The sequence below is a fragment of the Lynx rufus genome, unplaced genomic scaffold (assembly GCF_022079265.1).
Source record: "Lynx rufus isolate CCGP_SWC_20201006 ecotype Redwood Valley unplaced genomic scaffold, mLynRuf1.p SCAF_15, whole genome shotgun sequence".
Classification (NCBI taxonomy): Eukaryota; Metazoa; Chordata; class Mammalia; order Carnivora; family Felidae; genus Lynx; species Lynx rufus.
This window is the reverse complement of record NW_025814829.1, coordinates 57,398,256-57,418,098: the sequence shown is the minus strand read 5'-3', so window position 1 is coordinate 57,418,098 and position 19,843 is coordinate 57,398,256. Positions and strand designations below refer to the sequence as shown.

General features: G+C 38.9%; 1 protein-coding gene across 4 annotated transcripts in view; it reads left to right on the top strand.

Moving 5' to 3' along the window:
• AKT3 (AKT serine/threonine kinase 3) overlaps nucleotides 1-19,843 on the top strand; it is a 309,235-nt gene that overhangs the window by 151,477 nt on the left and 137,915 nt on the right. For all 4 annotated transcript variants that reach the window (XM_047077095.1, XM_047077092.1, XM_047077093.1 and 1 more), the window contains exon 4: nucleotides 11,029-11,140. In XM_047077095.1, coding sequence (XP_046933051.1) covers nucleotides 11,029-11,140 — 112 coding nt within the window. The remainder of the gene's footprint in view (nucleotides 1-11,028; nucleotides 11,141-19,843) is intronic.

Genomic DNA, 19,843 nt, shown 5'->3' with positions numbered 1-19,843 from the left:
TTTTGTGCCAGTACCATACTGTTTTGATTACTATAGCTTTGTATTATATCTTGAAATCTGGAGTTTTGATACCTCCAGTTTTTCTTTTTCAAGATTGCTTTGGATATTTGGATCCTTTGATTTTCATACAAATTTTAGGATTATTCTTTTCTAGTTCTGTGAAAATGGCTGTTGATATTTTGATAGGGATTGCATTGAATCTGTAGATTGCTTTGGGTAGTATGGACACTTTAATGACATTTGTTTTTTTTTTCTTTAATTTTTAAAAATGTTTATTTATTTTTGAGACAGAGAGAGACAGAGTGTGAGCAGGAGAAAGGCAGAGAGAGAGAGAGAGAGGGAGAGACAGAATCTGAAACAGGCTCCAGGCTCTGAGGTGTCAGCACAAAGCCCGACGCGGGGCTCAAACCCACGAACTGTGAGATCATGACCTGAGCTGAAGTCGGACGCTTAACTGACTGAACCACCCAGACACCCCAACATTCGTTCTTTCAATCCATGAGCATGGAATATTTTTTCGTTTATTTGTACCGTGTTCAATTTCTTTCACCAATGTTTTACAGTTTTCAGAGTACAGGTCTCTAGCCTCCTTGGTTAGTTAAGTTTATTCCTAGATATTTTATTCTTTTTGATGCAATTATAAGTGATTTTTTTTTCTTAATTTCTCTTTCTGCTGCTTCATTGTTAGTGTGTAGAAATGCAACAGATTTCTGTGTATTAATTTTGTATCCTGTGACTTTACTGAATTCAGTTCTGAATTCTAGTAGTTTTTTTTGGGTGGGGTATTCATTTTGTTTTTATTTATTTTTTTAATGTTTACTTAATTCTGAGAGAGAGAGAGAGAGAGAGAGAGAGACAGAGTGTGAGCAGGCAAGGAGCAGAGACAGAGGGAGACACAGAATCCGAAGCAGGCTGCAGGCTCTGAGCTGTCAGCACAGAGCCCGACGCAGGGCTGGAACTCACGAGCTCTGAGTCAGGACCGCAGGGCTGGAACTCACGAGCTCTGAGTCAAGACCTGAGTGGAAGTCTGACACTTAACCAACTGAGCTACCCAGGTGCCCCTTATTGTTTTTATAGTAAGGGATAAAATTTGAAAAGGATTTGGGCTTGCTTATGAGTGACTAATGGGGTTGAGCTTTGTCCTGCAGAGACTTGTATATTTTTGAGAAGGAGAGTCATCTATAGAATAAGAGTTTGAGGAAGACTGCTCAGGCCTGTAGTCATACGTGGGACACCTTGGACAGGGAGAAGGGTGGGGGAAGGGAGACCATCTGGGGGGCCAGTTCAGGGATCCCGATTTTGGTAATGAGTGTCTGGTTGAGCAGTGAAAACAGACGTTTCTGAAAGAATTAAGATGCATGTTGCTTAGCTATGGGTCAGAAGAGTCAAAGATGAGTGTGTTTATTGCGTGATTAGGAAAATGATACAGAAATAAGTTGAATAGAAACACTGTGTCGATGTGGTAATTTTCAGTGCGGACGATAAAAGAAAATGTGAAACGCTTTTAGGTGTGTTGAGAATGGGATGATAATAGGGCCTCAGAAAAGCGATGCCAGCTTTGCCATATGGAAGGTTCAGGTTTGAGAGTCTTCAGACATCAGGTGACATTTGAGGCAAAGCCACCGGAGAGCTCCCCCAGGATTGTATCTGCAGCCCTCCCCAGGTCACTGAAGATCCCCCTGACCTCATTTCCCACCATTCCCTGAACTCCAGCCACCCTGGACTCCTTGCTGTTTCTCAGACACATCTGTGGGCCCCTTCCCGCTGTGGGTCTGTGCACTTCCTGTGCCTTCGAGCGGAAGCCTCCTCCCACAGACGGCTGCACCGGAGCCTCCTTTCCGTGAGAGGATTTTCCTACCGTTTCGTTCTAAAGTAGTACTGCCTGCCTGCCATTTTAACTCGTTGCCCTGCCTCATTTCTCTTCATAATACTTACAAGCAGTACTAGGTTAATAAATTCATTGTTTTACTTGGTTATAGCTTGACCACGCCCCCACTCAGTGGAGCAGAAGCTTTATGCCAAAATAGGGACTTTGTTTTGTTGGCCGCTCCACCCCCAGGGCCTAGCTTGGTGCCTGGCACACCGTGGGCACACGATAAATACTCATTTAGTGAATGAACTTACTAAGGACAAAATGATCACAAAAGCACAGTTGAACACAAAGGACGGAGCCTAAGGGAGCAGCTCCGTTCGGAGGAAGAGACCCTGAGAAAGAAGACCCCGGAGCCATCAGAGGAATTGGAAGCAAAACCGGGAAAGTCAGTGTCCTGGGGGTGCGGGGGGAGGGGACTTGCAGGATGGGGGCCAAGAACATCAGATACAGCAGAAAATTGGGACAAGAACAGGGAAGAGATACGAGGGACTTTAGGAGAGACGGTAACCGCAGCGTTACTGATGGTCAGGGAAAGGCGACCGACGAAGGCCAGTTCCGTAGCTCGTGGTTTTGAGTAATGGGCCGTGAGGGCAGGGCCATCAGCACGCAGTGCGCACGCGTCTTGGTCTGGGTGCGTATTTATGGCTTACGCCCCTTGGTGCCCATGGCGATGTGGTGGTGAGCGTGTCGGACTAGAAATACTGTCCCGTTGGCACAAATAGAAGCACGAGGCATTTACGTTGTAAATTAGAGTTGGTACGAAATAAACCGATTATTCCAGCAGTGATTCCTATAAACTTAAATGCCCAATGAAATATTCTGAAGTTTAAATTGTATTAGGTGAGTCTAATTAACCAGAAGAGCCTTTATTTTAGATAGTCTCATGTATGTTTTATATTTTAAAAATAATTTCCCTTTCCATAGTCAGCCATTTAAGCCTTTGGGGGTTTTTGTTTTGTTTTGTTTTTTGTTTTGGATACAATACTTTGAGGAAAGAATCTAATACTATTTTGGAGGGGGTTTCCGTTTTCAACTTTTGATGATGGGAAATTTCAGATGTACAGATAAAATAGAATAGCTTAATAAATTCTCCTCTACCTGTTACCTAGACTTAACAGTTACTGTTTTATCAGACTTACATTATCATTTTGTTAAAATATTTCATGTAAACTCAGGTATTATGACATTTATCCCTGAATTCTATGTAAACAATAAGGAATTTTCCCACATAGTTACAGTATCACCGTCTACCTTTATTAGGTGGATTTTATTAATTTAGAAATTTTATTAACTTAGAGCTCTTTAATAATATCCAAGAAGAAATTCATATTCGGGTTTTTTCCAGTTGTCACCTAAAATAGCTTTAACAGCTGGCTTGTTTAACAGAATACATTAAGGCTCTGCTGGTCTAGAAGAGTTCTGGGTTCTATATGACCCCCACTTTGGTTCTGCATTCACTGAGCAGAGAGACGAGGCTGTGCGACCTGGGGAGAGTCCCTTCTTCTGGAATATTCTCTGGTAATTGCTTCTCAAAGTGTCATTAACTTGTCACATGACAAAATTTGTCATCTGTTCTCTCATTACATGTATTCACATGAGACCTGCTGTGTTTAGGCACAGTACTAGGTAATGAAATAGTATGGGCCTTGCTCTTAGAGAACTTGGAATCCAATATACATTCTCGTTAGATTCTTTTACAGTTTTATTATTAGATCCTAGTTTCATCATACCTCAAATAGAAATTAATTTTTCTTATTTACTTGATCCAAAACTGGTACTTATGATTATTTTTCAGATTTGAACACTGTACCCAAGAACAGGCTATGTTAAAATGGTTAGATGTTATCCTGTTTACATCTAAATAACCCACTTCTGTTTGTTTTGTGGCATATTATCATAATAAGCTGCCCACTGTGATAACTGAGTATGATGGGGTTCTGTGCCATTGTTAAATAGGATGATGTAGGGGTGCCTGGGTGGCTCAGTCGGTTAAGCTCTGACTCTTGATTAAGGCTACCATCATGATCTCATGGTTCGTGAGATCAAGTCCCATATCAGGCTCTGTACTGACAGCTCAGGACCTGCTTGGGATTCTCTCTCCTTTCTCTGCCCCTCCCTTGTTCACACTTGCGTGGTCTCTCTCAAAATAAATAAATAAGCTTTAAGAAATTAGGATGGTATAGACCTTCATTACTGAAATGAAAAATTTGCAACATATTAAATGAGCAGAGCACCTACATAATATGTCTTACGTGTTGTGGTCTCATTTTTATTTTTTAAAAATGCTTAGAAAAGTTCTGAAGGAATGTACATTAAAACCTTAACAGTGGTTATACTTGTGTGGTAGGATGCTGGTTAATTTTCTTTTCATTTTACCTATATCTGTTTATGAATTGTTCTACAGTAAGCATAGATAATTTATACAATGAAAGTAAATAAATCAGTGAGTTAAAAGCCAGCTTGACTACACAACATTGTATATGTACGTAACACCATAGAATTGTACATTTAAAATTAGGGGCGCCTGGGTGGTTCAATTAGTTGAGTGTCCGACTTCGGCTCAGGTCACGATCTCATGGGTCACGAGTTCAAGCCCCACGTTGGGCTCTGTACTGACAACTCGGGGCCTGGAACCTGCTTCAGATTCTCTCTCCCTCTCTCTCTTCCCCTGCTTGTACTCTGTGTCTCTCTCTCAAAAATAAATAAACATAAAAAATAAAAAAAGGAATATACATAATAGTATTATATTTGAGGACTCAAAAATACACCCTCTTTATGGTCATTATAGCTGACAGCATTATTTCATTGTGCCATTTCATTACAAATAGAATCTATTATTATGCCTTTGTTTTTCATGTTGCCTATTAGTAGAACTTATTTAAAAAAATAGTATTTAAAGGGTTCTAGAGGTTGAAATAAAACCTGATCTTTTAATAAATTCTGAACAGATGATATAAAAAAGATTCTTTTTGGTATGTATTTTTTTGATTTGGCGTGTTACAATCCCTCTAATTGGCTTCCAGGTTTACAAAGTGATTACAGCTTCAAATATACTTGGGTGTCTGTGGTTCAGAACATGTAAACATAAGCAGAACACTTGAAATTTAGCTTACAGTTTAACTTGCTCAGGTGAATTTAACTAGGATACCTAATTTAAGTACCAGTGTAACAAATGCTTTGCTGAAATGTATGATGGGTTATGATATAATAAAAGTTAGCTGCCTGGCATTTTATATGAGAACACTTGCTTTTTTCTAGTGTGTTAAATAGCTCCAGAAATCATAGCTAATCATTTGGTTAATAGCTTTTTAGAATCGCTATTCAAATCTTCTGCTTTTGATTTTAGAATTTTCACGTGGCCTACCTTGATTTGGGAACTTTTCCATAATTAAAAGGAAAATATTCTTCTGAAGAAGTATTAGCTAATCTACTTGTCAGCCACCATTCCCTTTAAGAATAAGAGTCTCCTTTAAGAATGAGAGTTTTCAGACATGAACCATATTCTGAAAACTCCTGTATTTCTCTTCATTTTACAGGGAGCTGTAGGATGTGTTCATGATTCCATATTTTGGTTAACATAAAAGAACCGAAGGCTCACTTGTTTGTTTAAACATGGTAATTGACAGTGTCAACGGTTTTGTATTCAGATTCAGCTCTTTGACTACATCTTTGTGCAGCAGTAAACCCGATACGGAGATAGAGTGCCCTCTTCCCTTGTACTGACCCGAGTACCACTGAGTATCTTGAGCCAGCTTTTGGTAACTGCTTCTCTCTTTTACTGTCTCAGTCTCTTTTACTGTATCATTTTGAAATAGGATTCATTTGTAGAGTATTTCATATTGAAACATATAAAATATAGGTTTGTTTCTGTAAAAACAGAAAGTAGTAAAAACTACGTGTTCATAATAACATTTTTGTTCAGCGAGGCTTCAGAAGGTCCTGATTGAAACCTTTAAGCCATTAGTGAAGTACTACTTTACAATTACATGTGTTGTAATTGGATGTTGAATGGTTAATAACAGAGTTTGGTGTGTGCTATAGGTTGTAGAGAGTTTCTTACTCATTATTGTTACTATACTATGCCCAGAGTCTTACATAGTGGCTGGCCCAGAATTGGTATAGGTCGTTGAGGCCATGAATATTTAGCATGTTTAGTCCAAATAGCCAAGTTGTGCATAACTATTTAGGTCATTATGTTATTGTTTTAGTATTTTTCCAAAACCATCCTGTATGTAAATACAAATAGTTTATTCGTTTCTAAGAAGTTCCTTTCCGGTGGTCTGCTAGAGAATGGTAATTAATCACTTGTTTATCACTTTTGTAAGTTATGTTAATTGATAATCACTTAGAATCCCATATGTAATATTTTAAGTAGGTTGTTAAATTATAGCATTGAGAAGTTTTTAAAAGTATATCCCTTAAACTTCACTTAGGTATAGTGTTGAAAATATGCTTCCTTTTTTAAAGTCTTTCTTTAATTCCTGAACCTGGGGGCTTGGAGGTGTGCTTTGCAGGGGATCACAGCACTGCTGGTGTGAGAGAGGCTAGATTTGAGTCTGACACTCTGATTTAAATTTTTTTTTAAGTTTTTATTTATTTTTGAGAGAGAGAGAGAGAGAGACAGACAGACAGACACAGCAGAAGCAGACTCCAGGCTCTGAGCTGTCAGCACAGAGCCTGACGCAGGGTTCAAACCCATAAACTGTGAGATCATGACCTGAGCTGAAGTCAGACGCTTAACCACCTGAGCCACCCAGACACCTCTGACACTCTGATTTTAAAGTCTGCTGTCTTAGTCATCTTAACATCACCAAAGGAGTGACCTTAAGTAAACTAAAGTGTAGGTGAACTTGGATTGGGCATTCTTACTTCCCTTATCTGTTCTTCCTATTTCCGCTTCATACAGTCCATAGAGTTCACCCTTGAGTATTTCTGTCAGGCCTACCCATCTTGTGTCTGTCCTCTATTCATTACTTTAAAAGTCACTCAGTCAGTTGTTCAGTCATGAGGTATGTCCTGTGTCCCCTTATGTGCTATTGCGTCCTAGGTGTTAGGGGGAAGGTTCGCACATAATTCCTAACTTCTAAGTAATTTCTCTACTAGGGCATCACTTGAACTGTATAAAAACTGACTGGAAACTTAATAGGAGTTTTGTGAAGTAGGAAATGGGAAGAACAGTGGTCTTCACAGAGAATCAGGTTGGGTCTGTGCTTTATAGGTATAAATGTATAGTATATAGTATTTATAGTATTTGTAGTACAGTATTTTAGAACTTTCAGATTTAAACAAAATATAAATTGACATTCTGTATTTGGTGCTTTTAACATTCATATTTCAAAAAGTATGTGACATCACTGTACAATATTTAACTGTGGAACAGATTTTACGATCTGTCGATTCTACCACCTTTTCATTATTTTGCACACCACCAGGTTCTCGCTTTTCTCCTTACCCATTTGGAATTCACCAGTTGATTACCTAAATCAGGGTGCCGTGACTCCTCTCTTTTGCTTCTTGCTTTGCCAAACTTACTTGGTTAAATTACAGCTTTGCTGAAATCCAGTCCTCTGTATGCCCCAGCCACACCCATGTAGCTGAATAAATACATCTGGGGGAAACACGCAACCATGTGAATTCTTGATTGTGAAATTCCAACGGGCCCCTGCTGCTGCCCCGCTGTCGTGTTATACAGTTCCCTAGTCTGTTCGCTCTTCTATTCTCCTAGAGGGCTCTTATGTACCTTCTCTCTTCTCAGAGCCCCAGCGCATCCTCTTCCAACCTGAATCTCTTTTTATACATTTTTTAAATGTTTATTTATTTTTGAGCAAGAGAGAGAGAGAGCTTGAGCGGGGGAGGAGCAGAGATAGAGGGAGACACAGAATCCAAAGCAGGCTCCAGGCTCCGAGCTGTCAGCACAGAGCCCAGCGCGGGGCCGGAACCCATGAGCTGTGAGATCATGACCTGAGCTGAAGTCGGATGCTTAACTGACTGAACCACCCAGGCGACCCTCTTCCAACCTGATTCTTAAAAAAAAAAAAAAATTTTAAGGTTTATTCATTTCTCAGAGACAGAGAGACAGAGCGTGAGCAGGGGAGGGGCAGAGAGAGAGAGGGAGACACAGAATCTGAAACAGGCTCCAGGCTCTGAGCTGTCAGCACAGAGCCTGATGCAGGGCTTGAACTCATGGACTGCGGGATCATGACCTGAGCTGAAGTTGGATGCTTAACCCACTGAGCCACCCAGGCACCCCTCAACCTGATTCTTAAAGATGGCTTTATATCCCAATTCACTGGGGAAAAAAAAATAGAAGTAATATGAAAATCCTTTCTACTAGCTCCTACTTGCATGTATACCCTTGATTGCTTTGGGGCTCTTAGTGTCTTGTTCTCTCACTAAATGGTCTATACTCCTGACTAGAGCCAGCCCTCTGCTTGTCTAGCAGATCCTCTCTTCTTATCTGTATAAGGAAGTTGCTCCAGAAATTTACTCCTCTTATATCATCAAAACTACCTTCTTGTTAGATACTACTATCAGAATTCATCCAACTTGGACAATATTTGGTAAGTGTCTGCTTTGGGGAAAAATAGTGTTTAGGCACAGATGGGCACAGTTCTAGGTGCTAAGAATCTTATCAGTGCAGCTTACATTCTTGTTGGGGAGATAGACAATAAGCAAAAAAAGATACTAAGCCATTTCATATGTTTGAGGGTGATAACGTATGTGAAATAAAAAAGTAGAGCAGGTAAGAGGGGTTGGGGAGGCCTGGGTCAAGGGTGCAGATCACAGAATTTCAGCAGCATGGTCGCGTGTAGGTGAGATCTGATCTGAGACTTGGTCGGCCGTGGGCTGTGTGAGGGGACAGCATGCCAGGCAGAGAGCACATCTAGACACAAGGCTAGGAGAGAGGGTGTAGCGCCTATCTGAGGAAGTGCACCAAAGCCAGGGTGGCCTGGAAGGGAATACTGACTAGGTTGGGAGGTCAGAAACTTAAGCTGGGTGGGTGGGAGACCCAGATCATGTAGGACCCTTGTTGATCATTTCAAGGCCTTTGTCTTCTATTCTTAGTGAATCAGAAGCATTGCAGAATGTATTCTTGCAGGCGATCATGTTAAGATCTCTGGCCGCTCATGTTGAGAGCAGACTACAGTGAGGGACAGAGAGAGCTACTCTTGAGTTCTGGGCGTGTTCACATGAGAGATAATGATGGGTTGTTCCCAGACAGTGGGAGAGGAGAGAAATGATCCTAGATACATTTGGAAAGCAGAGCCAACAGGCTTTCCAGGATGAGATATGAGAAGAGAGGAGGAGTTAAGGGTGGTGCCAGGGCTTTTGACCTGAGCACTTAAGGGGATGGAGGTGCCATCATCTGAGATGGAGAGAGCTAGAGCGGAGGGTGGCGGAGGGGGGAGGGGCAAAGGTAGGAGCAGTCAGCTCACTTTTGGATGAGTTCAGATGTCTTTTTTTTTTTTTTTAAGTTTTTATTTAAATTCCGGTTAGTGAAATACCAGTTTCAGGTGTACAAAGCAGTGATTCACCCTGTGCTCGTCGTGACAGTTGCCAAGTTCTGATGTCTTTTAGAATACAGTTTCTAGCCTTCAGTAATGGATCTAGCCCTTCCACATTTCTGAGTAAGAAGAGCTGGTTTTATGGCACCTGGGAGGTGTAGGCATTTGGCAGTGAGAGTCTGAAGTAGGACTGCATTGCTGGAAAAGTCATGTCCTGGCAAATACTACCAGTATCAAAGAGGAGCACCCCATGATTTGAGTCTGGATGGTGGAAAAATTAGGAAAGCCAGGAGGAGGAACAGAATGAGGGGAAAAGATAGTAGGTGCTAGGTGTCATACCAGTAATTCAGCCAGGTAGATCGACCCACTGTATAGTTAATCATGGGTATCACGAAATACAGATCCAAGATGGAAAGAAGTGTGGAGTTTTAGATCGGTAAACCAAGAGATGATGGCTGAAACTGTGAAATCTTATTAGACACGAGAAGAAAACTAAGTGGAGACCCTTCGGTGAATGATCTTTTTAGGTCAAAGAGTCAACAAGGAACTGGTCCAATGTGCTCAGTGACTTGAGTCCTATAAAGACAGAGACGGAGGTCGATAGTTGCTAGTGATGGAGGGACCGCAGAACAGATAAACACTGAGAAAACACAGTTGACTTTGTCAGCTGCAGGGAAATTGTTTCTTTCAAAAGACCAGTGTCAGTAAAACAACCCTACCCTACTCTGTCTTGTTGGCCACTACCGTGTATCCTTAAAGTCCTGCTCAGTATATACACCTGATAATGATAACTGGCATGTATTGACAACTTATTATGTGTTCAACATGCTAGTCTCAGCATCCTGCTGATTTATTATTAATCCTCACACCAGTTTTATGATGTAGTTACTTGTTTCCCCTTTGATACTTGCAGACCAGAAAGGTTAATTAACTTGTCCCAGGTTACATAGTTAATGGTAGGAAAAGAAATTGAATCCAAGAATACTGGTGTTAGAATCCACACTTTCAGCCACTACAAAATGCTCCTCCTCTTCTTTGAAATCTTCTGAGATATTGCCTGACTTAATTTATCACTTTTGATGAACTGGCTCTGTGGGCTGTGCTTACTAAGATTTTTAAGTGGTGTATACTGTAGAAAAGCTTATAATCTAGGGGGATAAGGATACCTTTTTAAATGATAAATAATAATACAAGATAGTCTATACTGAGTGAAAAATGAGGGATATGATAATAAGTAATGAGAATATGGAGAGGTGAATGTTTGGTTTAGGACCAGGTTGATATAAAAGGCTTCCTGCAAAGAGTGGGATTGGATCTGGACCTTTCAACTGTAAGTGATTGCAATATGGGGAGGGGTGAAATCAGTGACCAGCGTCCCAGATAATAAGAACTGCTGGAACAAAAGGTACAGATACAGGACAGAGCAAGATGTGTTTGGGGAAAGTAAGTAGTCCAGTTTGGCTGGTTAATAGAGCATGTGGCCAGAATGGATGATGGAATGGAAATACTGAGGTCAGATTGTGAACAACCCTGAATGGAGGGCCCTGGAAAGCTGAGAGATTGCATAGAGTAGAACTCTGTAGTTCTCAAATCTTTACTTCCTGGTTTAAATGTAAGTATATTCAAAGAGACATTTTATGTCATTTCTAGAATGCCAGTTAATGAAAACAGAACGACCAAAGCCAAACACATTTATTATCAGATGTCTCCAGTGGACCACTGTTATAGAGAGAACATTTCATGTAGATACTCCAGAGGAAAGGTAAGAAATGTTTTTCCTATTTTGTGAAAAAGCAACAATTGGTAAAAAGATATATGTGTATCTGACTTCACCATTTGTAAATATATGTGAACATATTTGTAAAATCCAATAGTCCCTTAATAATTCTGTTTCTGGTATAAATAATGAATAACAGAGGCTTGCAACACCCTAAATCAAAGCCTCTAGAACTGCTTTGAGATACGCTTCTTAGCAAAGCACAGGATATTCACCAATTAAAATATAAATTAAGACATTTTTATAACTAAACTACCCTTAAATAATGGTAGAATTGTGTTCATATTTGGAATTCTGAGGCTAGTAACAGCAAAAGGTTTCAAGCAGCGTGACGTTTTGCTGGTGGCGGCCTGGAGTATGACATTGAGAAGGATTATGAGATTGGGGCTAAGCTCCACGAGAAAAAGCTACCAGGATAGATTGGCATGGACCGTCCTCATGCTAAAGAGGAGAGTGACGACTTCATCAGGGCCATATTTTCATCCTCCTGATCTACGCATTTCTACAACCGCTGCACCCCCACCCCCACCCCAAATCTGTCTTCATAATCTCTTATCTTGTGCTCTGGTTCTGACTTAGGTCCAACAACCACAACCACAGAATCATTTCCCTGCGCGGATATTATCATAGTTGATCCGAATCAGCAACTTTGTGAAGTTAAATGTTGTTAGCCCTATTTTCCAAATGAGTAAATTAGGTCTTAAGAGACTTGTCTAAGATTTAAAACAAAAACCAAAAACAACCTCCCCCAAGACCTAGTAAACAGTAAAGTATCATTTTAATAATACCCTTTTGATCAATGAACAGTGAATGATAATATGTGATTACTTTAGAAAAGAAAGAAAAATGAAAACAGACTAGAAATCACTTGTAATTTTATGATCCCAGTTAAGGATAGATAATTCTTTCCTACACTTCCAGTCTTACTCTGTGCAGATGTATTTAGGTCTTGAGTATACATACAATTTGGGATGTCTTTTTTTCCCTGTCTACCCTGTCTTCCTTGGGCATTTCTAGATGCTAAGTCCTCAGTTTGCTTATGCTTCTGCTCATAACCATGGCTGGGCTAATACCTATTTATCTGCCAGATCTGAGCTTAAAATAATCACATTTTCTACAAAACCTCTGAGTCTTGTAGATGAGCCAGGCCCCCCTTCTATATACTATGTATCTCCCTACAGCTTTTATGTCTGGTGTATCACCACTGTAATCTCTGTTTGCTTTTCTCACTGGACTATGAGATTCTTGACTAGCAAGGATTGTATCTTCCTTGCTCAATATTCTATCTTTATAACACAGTCCAGGATCCGACGTAGTATTTGTTGACTGGCTGAATGAATGGAACTTTTCCCATGTCACTGTACATTCTTTGAAAATATGATTCTTAGTGGATTTATAACATCCCATTGAAGCATGATTAATTTTGCCATTTATGTTTTTGCAAAGCTGGATTTATGCCATATCTTAAGACTTCAAAATAGTTCCTGCAATTATATCACACTACTTTTCTGAACAATCAGTTTTTATTTGCATTTATGACTAGAAGGCAGTTTTAGTAAAAATGAAAAACAGCATATTTAGATTTACCATTGGAGTGTGTTTTTCTATATTCATCTAGAATCTGGTGTCTGGAGATTTTATACGACTTTAATGTTAATGAAGACTTAGAAAGATGTAGTGAGAACTAGGAAAGCTATATATTTTCTGTGTTCTGTCTGCCAGTCTAAAATCCATCCTTGCTGTAAATGAAATATGTATCTCTAATCTATGTAAACAAAAAAAAAGTCTGTTTGTTTTATTGAATGATGGAAGTTTGGAATCTATTTTTTTTCCAAAGGATGAGACCACTGTCTCAGCTCTGTTCTTTTGTCCATTTCTTTTCATTGAATAATCCATTCTGTCCTCACTCATTATGGATGGCACATGTACATAAATATTTGTATATTTAGGTTTTTTTCTCTCCCTCCCCCCCCCGGCCTTTGATTTCTGTCATTCCAGCACTAAGACCACATGGTTTTAATTAGAGAAGCCCTATAAAATTTTTAACTTCTAATGGAAAGAAAAGGCCATAAGTAGAAGTAAGAAAATTAAGAAAAACAATTTCATGGAAAAGGAAACATATAGCAAAGCAAGACTTCCATTATTATTCCATTATTTTTTTTTCCCAAAATGTTCTTAGTTTTTGTAAGCATAGCATCTGCAGATAAATAGTAATTTTGTCTCTTCCTTTCTGATAGGACAATTATTTTTTTGTTTTTATTCTATTTATTTTATTAAAATTTTTTTTAATGTTTATTCATTTCTGAGAGACCGAAAGAGACTGAGCATGAGTGGGGGAGGGGTAGAGAGAGAGGGAGACACAGAATTTGAAGCAGGCTCCAGGCTCCGAGCTGTCAGCACAGAGCCTGACGCGAGGCTTGAACTCATGAACCGTGAGGTCATGACCTGAGCCGAAGTCGGACACTTAACTAACTGAGCCACCCAGGTGCCCCTGTTATTTTGTTTTTCAACAGTATTTAATAGTCTTCATGATAGCAGATACATTTATTTTTTTCTCTGGTTTTAATGAATGCATTTCAAATTACTTACTGTTAAATATGATTTTTCGTATATAGTTTATTTTGTCATACGGGAACATCCACTTTACAGACCCAGGCTATTTTCCTTTCTTAGAGCTAATCACTTTCTTTATCACCATGATGGCCCTATTGCACTCATGCCCACATGTTTATGTGCGCACGTGTTTCAGCTGTGGTGAGCTATACTTATAGTTTCCCAACTACTGATTCCATAGTGGACTCTCACATTGCCTATGGCTCCTCCTCGCTCTTTTGCCCCTGTGTCAGAAATACCTTCCCTTGCTTGTTTCTTTCTGTACCAGCTCATCTTGTACATCTCTGCTTACAAATCACTCCTCTCCTCTGTCCCCACTCAAAACTTAACATTGTTTGCCTTAGAACACCACTGTTCTTAGTGCATACTTGTTATCATTTTACCTATAATGCTTTGTTATACTTCTTCACAATGCCAAGGTTTCCCCATGACCCTAAGTTCATATTACACCATGGCTTTAGTCACATACATGTATTAGATGTTTTAATTAAATGTTTATTTTTAAGTAAATAATCAGCTTGTGAAAATTAGTTTTCATATAAGTAGTATATTCTTTTAAATTAAATTAAAAAGATAAGTGTACTTGCTTCATTGGGGTCTGCATTCTGTTTCCCAAATTAAGTACGTTTCCTGGCATTACTTAGTAATAAGAAGATTGCGTGCTTTCTTTCATTAGTGTGATATTTGGACCCAATACTGTTTTGCAGAGCATACATATATATTTTAGTTATGGTGAATAAGGTAATTTAGGTCAGTAGTCCACCTAAGAACTCCTAGAAAAGGTGGACAAAATGGTTTAAAACAAACAAAAAAAGGCATACAAGAGCCAATTTGGCTGTGAAGAATTATGGGATCAAAACTTTATGGAAGAGTGAAACCTAGAGAGATGAGCCCACTGTTTTACTAGGGGTCCCTGCCAATTCTAGAACTGTCTGATTTGTTAACATGTGGAGTAGCTGTCAGATCTAGGAGTCACGTTCTGGAATCCAGGGCCTACCAAAGAGGGGTCATGGTACATCAATACCTTTTAGGTTGGCACTAAGAAGAAAGGATAAACTGGATTTAAACTTATCTTTTAAAGACTGAAATCTAGATTTAAATTATTTCAGGTCTTAAATTTGGTTAACATGATGCACTTTTGCTAGTCTCCTAGGAGCCTGTTAAAAGTAAATATAACTAATCTTAAACTATTTACAATTTTAACGTACGTTGTTTGATATGCATTAAAAAAATAAACAAGGATTCAAAGATTCACAAACCACAGAGACAAAACAGACAACTGAATCAGATTCATAAGCACTCTAGATAATGGAGCTATCAGACAGAAATTAAAAGAACTCTGTATTAGTATTTTCAAGGAAATAAAAGTTAAGGCTGGGAAATTCAGAGAGCTAGAAGTTATAAAAAAGAATAAAATGGGAATTCTAAAATTGAAAAATAAGATATTTAAAATTCTTTGTGCTGGTAGATGGTTTCAGCAGTGGATTAGGCCTAACATTAGGGAAAATTAGGAACTCATACCTAGGTTATAACAGAATATCCAGAATGAAACATGAAGTGATAAGGATAGAGAATAAAAATAAGTCAGAGTGGAATGTAAGGCGAAAGGAATGCAGTGAGAAGGTATTAATGTTTACGTAATTAGAGTCTCGAAAAAGAGTAAGAATGGGGCACAAAGTATTTGAAGAGATAGTTGCTGAAAAATTTCTAAAATGGCTAAAGATACCAAACCACATATTGAAGAAGTTCTATAAAGCCCATGCAGGAACAAATACAGAGAAAACCCACTTAGTCCCATTAGACTTTTAAAAACAAAGACAATGAGAAAATCCTCAAAGCAGATAGAGAAAAAAGATAATTTGCCTTCAAAGGAGCATCAGTTAGACTAAAAGGTGATAGAAGTAGAAATACTTGACCTGGAATATATGGAATAGAATGATAATTGGAGATAATGGAATGATATTCTCAAAGTGCTAAATGAAAATAAGTGGTAATGAGCAAAAATATGTTCCAAGAATGAAAGTAAGATGGAAATGTTTCAATTAAATATTTTAGTAAGTTCAGTCAAGAATTGATAGAATTTCTCACCAGCAGACTTGCAGAAAAGGAAATACTAATAGAGTATTCTTCACACACAATAAAAATAATCCTGGATGGGAGAAGAGATACAGAAAGGAATGAAAAACAAGATGGTAACTAAATTGATAAAACCAAATGAATATTGATCTTATGAATAATAATATTTTGTGGTTTAATTGTATAAAGAATAAAAAATCTGAAGTAAAAACGTACAAATTGAGGTTGGGGGGAAAATGGGGTTAGTGTCTTATGATGTCACTGCATTTTCTAAGAAGACTTAGTAGTGTGGACATGTTATATTAGATTTTGCTAAGTTGAGGGTGAATGTTATAATTTCAAGAATAATTGCCAAAAGGAAAACAAGCATCTGATGACTACAATGCTAATATGAGGAGAAATAGCATCGTAAAAAATTAATCCAGAGTATATTATGTAGGTTGACCATGTGAAGTTAATGCTATATATAAAAATAATATTTAAAAAATGGCTGAAAAGCCAACGGGAAAATTGAAATAGAATTGTGAAAAAATTTAATGAAACAAAAACAGACAGGGGAAAAAGAAAGGAGAAGTGTAAAAAAAAGTAAAATGGTAGACTGCGTGTAATCATATAAATAATTGCATTAAATATCAATGGGTTAAACACAGTAAAGGCAGAGAGTTTCAGAATTAAAAATATGAGGACCACTTATGTACTATCTATAAGAAATAAACTTTAAGTATAAAGAAGAGCTACGTTGAAAATAAGGGCACCTGGGTGATTCAGTCAGTTGAGTATCTGATTCTTGATTTCAGCTCTGGTCATGATCTCACAGTTCATAGGTTCAAGCCCCATGTCAGACTTTGCACTAACGGTGTGGAGCCTGCTTGGGATTCTCTCTCTTTTCCTCTCTCTCTGCCAATGCATGTGTGCTCTCCCTCTCTCTCAAAATAAATAAACATTTAAAAAAAAATCTTTTAAGTTTATTTATTTTGAGAGAGACAGAGCCAGAATGCAAGTGGCTTAGGGGCAGAGTGAGAGGGAGACACAGAATCCAAAGCAGGCTCCTGGCTCCGAGCTGTCAGCGCAGAGCCCGACATGGGGCTCGAACTCACGAGCTGTGAGATCATGACCTGAGCCTAAGTCAGACACCCAACTGACTGAGCCACCCAGGTGCCCCGTCAAAATAAATAAACTTTAAAAAAAAGATGTAGCTAAGTTGAAAATGGATTATACCTCTTAAAAATCATTGGGTCAAAAACAAAATTCATAGGAGCCATTAGAAACTTGTGGGGGTTTTTTGTTTTGTTTTATTTTTTATTTTTTATGTTTATTTATTTTTGAGAGAGAGAGAGAGAAAGAGAGAGTGCAAGCAGGGGAGGAGCCAAGACAAAGGGAGACACAGAATCTGAGGCAGGCTCCAGGCTCTGAGCTGTCACACAGAACCTGATGCGGGGCTTGAATTCATGAATGGTGAGATCAAGACCTGAGCCAAAGTCAGGCACTAAACCGATTGAGCCACCCAGGAGCCCCAGAAAATTGTTTTTAGATGAATAACTGTGAAAGCAAAGCATATACAAATTTGTGGGATGTAGCTAAGTGAGTGCTTAGAGGGAAATTTATAACCATTAAATGCCTATATTTGGAAAGAACAAAGTTAAGCCAATAACCTAAGCTTCCTTTCTAGGAAACTAGAAAAATAAACCCAAAATAAACATCAAGGAGGAAACAGTAGAGGTCAGAAATCAATGAAATAGAAAACAAAAATAAAAATCAATAAACCAAAGAATTCGAAACATCTTGGAAAATTGCTTAAAAAAAAAAAAAGAGAGAGAAGGAAGACACAAATTACCAATATCAATCCAAGAAAACATTAGAAAACCTGAATAGCCAATATCCATGAACAGCATTGAGGTAATAACTTAAAATCCTCACCTCAAAGAAAACTCCCAAGTCCAGATGGTCCCCTGGTGAGTTCTATCAAACATTTAAAGAAATATTTGTTACCAGTCCTACACAATCTATTTCAGAAAATAGTGGAGAAGGGAACATTTTCCAACTTATTTTGTAAGGTCACCCTCATTTCAAAAACCAGGCAAAGTCATCATAAGAAGGGAGAACTATAGTCTAATATACCTGTGAACATCAACGCAAAATTTCTTAACAAATTTTTGATAAGTCAAATTCAAAAAATATAGAAAAAGAATAATACATCGTGGCCAAATAGAGTTTATCCAAGAGCTCAGTTGCATTTTCTGAAGGCATTCAACTAAATTCACTATATTAGTAGGATAAAGTAGAAAAACTACATGGTCATTGAACAGATATAGAAAAAGTATTTGCCAAAATTCAATATCCTTTTATAACCAAAACACTCAGCTGACAAGGAATAGAAGGGAACTTACTCAACCTCATTAAGGCTATCTATCAAAACCTTATCTATCTATCAAAAGCTTATATAATAGTCAAAGGTAAAAGCTTCATTGCTTTCTAAGATCAGGCACACATTAAGAATGTCTTCTCTTGGGGCACCTGGGTGGCTCAGTCGGTTGAACATTGGACTTGAGCTCGGGTCCTGCCTTGTGGTCAGTGAGTTTGAGCCCCACATCAGGCTCTGTGGTGACAGCTCAGAGCCTGGAGCCTGCTTCAGATTCTGTGTCTCCCATTCTCTCTGTTCCTCCTCCGCTCATGCTCTGTCTCTGTCTCTCAAAAATGAATGAACATTAAAAAAAAAAAAGAATGTCTTCTCTCACCACTTTTATTTAACATTGTAATGATGGTCTGATACAGAGTATTATAAGGCAAGAAGAATAAGTAAAAGGCAAATAGATTGGAAAGGAAGAAGTAAAACTGTCCTTATTTGTAGACATGTTCACATGTATAAAAAATCCAGAAAAATAAAAGATATTAGAACTGATACATCAACTTAGTAAGGTTTCAGGGTACAAGGTCAACATACAAAAACCAACTTTATTTGTAAGTGCTACCAAGAAAAATTAGAAAATTAAACTTTAAAAAAAAAACCCTCCACAATAGCATGAAGATTAGGTAACTCACAAGAGGTCTGAAGAAAGTGAAGAATGTTGCCAAAGAGAGAAACATCCTAAGAAAACAATTCAACCGATTTCATTTAAGGAAGATGGCAGAGTAGGGATATCCTGAGAACACCTCTTCTCACGGACACACCAGTGTTGCAGTTACGTGTAGTACAACTCACTTTGAGAAGAACCTGAAGACTAGCAGGGCAGCTCTTCACGGCTAGAGGTATATTTTAAAAACCACCTAGAAAAGAGTAGGAGTTATGGAGACAAAGTTGGGAACCAAACCCCAGACACACTGACCCACAAGCAGGAGGGCTATCAAGGTGCTGAGGCCCTCTGGGAGGACATAGATTGGACACCCCATGCCCTGAGGATTTGCACTGGGAAGGCAAGCATCCATAGCCTCTGGCGTTGAAAATCAGTGGGGCTTAACTCAAGAGCTTTGAAAATTAATGGGTCTTAACTCCAGGAAAGTTGGACGACTATAGATAAACAGACACTGTCCTTAAAGGGTGCACAGTATCACTTGCTCTGAGACCCAGTTCAGAGGCAGTAGTTTGAAAGCTTCTGGGCTATACATGAAGGAGATTTATTGACCAATTGTAGCGTTTTGCTGGAGGCTGAGGGATCTGTAGGAATATTCTCTGGGAATGGAAGAACTGGTAGGTGCCATTTTTCTGACCTCTTTCAGTATAGTTGGTCTATGCTGGCAGGCACCAGTTCTGATCCTCTCCTTCTACCTCGCTAGCACTGTAGCACCTGCCCTGTGGACCTGCTCTGTCAGGTACCCCTCCAAAGCCACTCCTGCCCCTCCACACCCAGCAGGAATCCCTCAGAGGGAATCAGCAGCAGTCTGATTTCAGTCTACTCTGAAAGACAGCATTGTGGAAGACACCCAAGCTGGACAGCAAAAAGTAAAAGGAATCTAAAAACATGAACGTAGGGGGGCGCTTGGGGGCTCAGTTGGTTAAGCGTC